This window comes from Lepidothrix coronata, unplaced genomic scaffold (genome assembly GCF_001604755.1).
Source record: "Lepidothrix coronata isolate B3197 unplaced genomic scaffold, Lepidothrix_coronata-1.0 Scaffold125, whole genome shotgun sequence".
NCBI lineage: Eukaryota > Metazoa > Chordata > Aves > Passeriformes > Pipridae > Lepidothrix > Lepidothrix coronata.
Genome location: NW_016690305.1, coordinates 1,641,166 through 1,645,952, shown reverse-complemented (window position 1 = coordinate 1,645,952; position 4,787 = coordinate 1,641,166). Strand labels below are relative to the sequence as shown.

General features: G+C 41.0%; 1 protein-coding gene across 4 annotated transcripts in view; it reads right to left on the bottom strand.

Annotated features, from left to right (window-relative positions):
- Nucleotides 1-4,787, bottom strand: part of STAG1 (stromal antigen 1) — a 163,513-nt gene that overhangs the window by 123,509 nt on the left and 35,217 nt on the right. For all 4 annotated transcript variants that reach the window (XM_017826205.1, XM_017826208.1, XM_017826206.1 and 1 more), the window contains exon 2: nt 748-882. In XM_017826205.1, coding sequence (XP_017681694.1) covers nt 748-776 — 29 coding nt within the window. In that variant the 5' untranslated portion in view covers nt 777-882. The remainder of the gene's footprint in view (nt 1-747; nt 883-4,787) is intronic.

The window sequence follows — 4,787 nt, the reverse complement described above, 5'->3', positions numbered from 1 at the left end:
TGTGGGTTTTGTCTTTGTTTCTCACCATCATACAAATCCTTTTTAATCAGCAATAAATTAATTTTCCCCAAGCTGAGCCTGTCTGGCCTGTAGTTATTTCCCTGTCATTACTTCGCCCCACAAGCTTCTTCACCTCGTGTTCTCCCCCTGCCCTGTGAGGAGGGGAGCAGGTTCCTCTCTCCAAAATTCCTTCCTAACTCTACTTGATTTACTCTCCAGCACCTCTCATTACAAACTTCCACTCTGTTCTTCCCAGTAGCTCACTTTCTCCAGGCTCAGCCATGTTCCCATGTGTAAAAGCCACTCCTATTTCCCAGCAAGACCAAAACATGCCCAAGCCACTTGCTGTCTTCAACTGCAGCAGCCAAAGAAAGGCTTTTTGCACAATAAATCCAGCTCATTGTAAGAAAGTGCACAACAGGAACATACAACATGGTCGGTTAGGACCGAAACCAAGACATGCTTCTGAAATCTCACAACATTCAGAAGCATAAAAGTAGCAGAGATCTTGTTTTGCTTTTCACAGCAAAAGTTACATCTCCATACATAGAAAGAAATACCTTTTAGATTAAGTGGTTTACGTTCTTTTACACAGTTTTTCAGTGTATGAAAACAGAGAAGGCCTGGTACAGTCACACTAACCTGCACTTCTCTCAAGCTTGTGCTTTATCCTCACAGTCACCTCTCTGTTTACTTCAACCTTTTTAAAAGCAAAGATTTCAAATACAGAGAGAAACGTATACTCACTGTAGTACTGGCAAATCTGAAGTAATCATTTTTGCAGCACTCTTAAAAGTAAGAGCTACATAGAACTTCTTCTCAAAGTTATTATAAGACAACTACTTGGAAACCTCTTTCATGAAAAGAATGTCAAAGTCCAGTCTGTAAGAGAGAGAAAAAAATTGTTAGATGTGATTCCAAAACACTCATGCATCAAATAAAAAGCGCTGTCAACAAAAAAGGACAATTTTGAAGTAGCACGACTATTAAACCACATGAAATTTAGAATGATGGCCCCAGAACAGCTTGATCATATTCTTGCATTCAGTTTTTACAATTCTGTTTGGGCACTTTGTGTAATTAAAAAAAAAAAATTAAAAAATTATGTGCTCTGCATTACCTCCCATATTTAACACATTTATGTTTCAATGGCACTACACTAATTCAGACTCCCTGGCTCACAGTTTTATGTGACTGAACTTCACAGAGCAGTCAGAAGCTGTGCAAGTGTGTAACTGCAACAGAAGGTACTTTAACTTGATGGAAGTGAAGTTGTAAGTTTAAATAATAAACCAGACTGCCCCTGTAGTACCACTACACCCACTAGTAACATCTCTCTACCCAAAAGACCAATCAAGGAGTTGACTAATCGCAGCAGACATGACTTTACCACTAAATAGCAGCACAATGTGACAGATTCAATAATCTTCAATGTAATAAAGCACACAACTGCCATCCTATTCTTCCAGAAAATGCAAGTTCTGGAGAAACCAAAATAATTTGTTCCATTCTCCCCTTTTACAGGTCCGGGGGTAATATAAAGAGCTGCATGGAGCACTGCAGCTGAGCAATGGCAGTGAATACCAACTGCATGATTTTAAAACACGGGATATGTTCGAACTCTAATATTTAAATACTTAATTTCATAGGTAGGTTTTTCTGTGCTTTAATAGCGTTGCACAAGGCAGCAGGAAAATCAAGGCAGGAAGAGGTAACGTGACCTGCACCAGACACAGGACCTAAATGGAAGTGCACCATTCTAAACAAAACAGTCCAACATTAAATTATTATTTCCATCCTACTATACCACATCATTGTTTATTTACCGAACTGTACACCATGAACACTTTTTTGCCTCTGGATACTACAGTTCCAATTAGACTCACAGTTGCATACAACTAGTTCTTCCAGTACTTGGTACTTCATGCTACCAACAGTAGCATCAAATTTAAATTTTTCTCTATATGCTGCCATCTCATTGGCCATTTAATTCGCCACTAATTACCATATAATTAGTAAGCCACTTTGTTGCCAAACAAATGCTAACAAAGGAGAGAGGTTCGTTTGGAGTTAAAGGTACCACTCTAACACTAATGGTTTAAAAGGGGGTCATTTCCCACAGCCATGTTGGTGGAAAAACTCTCCAGTTTCACCAGGACACAAAGTTAGTCTGAATTTTTCAGGAACAAAAAATGTTATATATGCTATTTGTGCCATTTCCAAAACAGTGTTTCTTCACTAGAGACACTGCCCCTTGCTATGGTTTAAAGGGGAACGGCAAGCCCAGTCCACAACATAAAGCAACCACTTCACACACTGGTAAGATTTGCTATAAACAAACCCAGCATCAGACTGAATTCAGTTCTGAGTTGATTTCCTACACAACAAAATAAAGGCAGTGCTCAGATCTCTGAATGGAGAAGTTCACTGCAATGGGAACCAGGCTGAAGAAAAAGGTGTATTTTTTGTACACACATGCCTATGCTAATTGGACCTCAAAGGAAACCTATCCAGCTTGGATCTTCAGATTATCTAATTCTAGCAGGATACTGGGCAACCTTGTTTTTCAGAAAAGCTTTCTAAAGAAGTTTAAGAAAATTTATGTGTGCTCCATGTGAGCTATTTCCCACAGATGTTTAAGGCATCCTGCACAACTGCTACATGGGATTTTTCTGTTTAATTTTCTCTTTTAACCTAGTTCTCACCCTTCACAACTGTTGGGCCGTGCATGCTCAGCTGTAGTAGCCAGCAGCACACACCCGCTCCAGGGAAGTGCTTTCACAGCCTGGGAAAAGGATACTTCCTCAGAGAGAACTTATTTGAAAAGCAAAGCCCTAGCCTGAAAGAAAGTATGGGGTGAAGGGTATAAAGGAACTGTTTCAGAGGTGACTGGACCCACAGCCTTGACGTGGTGGTGGGGGCAGACCTGACACCCAGGGAGCTGCGAGGCCCTGGGGGGCTCTCTGTGCCCCTGTGCCAAAGAGGGAACTGCAGAACAGGGCTGGAAAAAACCCATCTGCGTGGTCTGGTCCAGACTGCACCATCTGAAGAGACACAGCTGCCCTTCTGCTCTCTTGTGATAATAAAAATACAAGAACTGTCAGTGCTGACAAGCCAGAAAATGAACAGCTCAGAGGCAGGAGCCCAAAAAGAAATGGCACAATCCTGCACGTTGTGCGGGACCGGCCGGGAGCGGAGTGTTACACGGAATAACAGCTCTCCATTCCACAGCCCAAGCAGCTGTGTCCCTCACACCCATCCAGCACAGCCCTGCTGGGTATCCTGCTCCCATGTCCTAACTCCTGCTTCCTCAGCCCACACAGCTGAAGCAGGAAACCCTGACCGGCCTTGGGATCACTGCCTTGCGACTTCCATCACCAGTAACATTCCTCTCGCTCACAGAAACACCACCACCTCCTTCCAAAGGGCAGCCTTAAATTAATCACCCACATGGCTTAGGAGTGGGTTGGAAATAAAATAAGGCCCTATAGTGACTAATAACAGGCTGTGCATGCTCAGAACTGTGGAAAATTCATTGATCCTTACTGACTACACAAATACGAACCTTCATGTTTATTCTGGTTTTAGTAAAAGAAACACCTCTGCCTCTTCAGCCTGAGAATAAAGCCATTGATAAAAATATCCTGAAAGCTTGAGACATATTCCCATTTTGTCGCCTTTACAGTGAGGAACAGAAGAGCAGGGGAAGGAACATTTCATATGTCAGCATTTTGGGTTATTTAAACTATAATAAACACACCACGATCCTTTAACGTGCTTCTATTTTAGTTTAAAAAAAAAAGTCTGATGTTTTCATTCAGTCTCAATTTTAATGACCTTTGCATGTTTGCAGCTTTTTGAACCTGCACATCTATATTTAAAGATGACATAAATTTATGCTGGCATAGTTAAAATTACCTATAGAGAAATATAAATCAGGCAGCTGAAAACACCAGTCAGTTTAAACATGCATTGGGAAAGAAAGGTTTCCCTTTTTTGCCTCTGCTTTCCAACCATGCATATTAATCAGGGCAGACATAATAATCATTATATAAGACTTCCTCTTTAAAAAATGTATTTTCTAGTAAATTGTCAGGTTTATTATATTTTTTCTTCAGTAAGTGTCTCAATGAACTCAGCTTTAAAAAAGGCTCTACAATTTTACAACAATGAATCCAATACATCCATTCTATCAATATTTCCTGTAGTTTCCAGTAACATGCAAAGCTACCTACATTTTTTGCAGTCCTTAGGTTGTTTATTTGTCTCTTTGGCGCTGCAGTAATTTACCCATTGTAGCCAAAACCCAAAGGAATGAAAAGATTGACAAATCCTTGAAGTCTGACAGAGTCCTGCCAAGCAACTCTCTGGCTGCAACAACCAAATCGAGTCCAATTAACTTTACAATGAACTAGGTACCTCCGCCTTCCAAAGCTGAAACCAAACCTTAAAACAAACAAATATAACAAAGAAACCCAACTACTAAATCTAGCAATGAAAGTTACAACATAACTAATTCCATTGCCTGGAAGATTTCCAAACCAAAAGGGAACTGGTATTAGACTGACTCCCAGTTCAAAATCCTTCCCTTGTTGACCAAGTGACTTTGTCCCATCTGAGTGCAAAATTAGTCCAGCAACGGCTCCAACAACCAGAGCAATGTCCTCTGCCATTAACTGGTAGTGCCTGTACACCATACCCTCATTTTCCAGATAAAATGTCTTTGCTCCCTCGCTCAGTGCTCCCTGCAGGAACACAGGGTGGTGTGCCATGGCACTGCTCAGCAC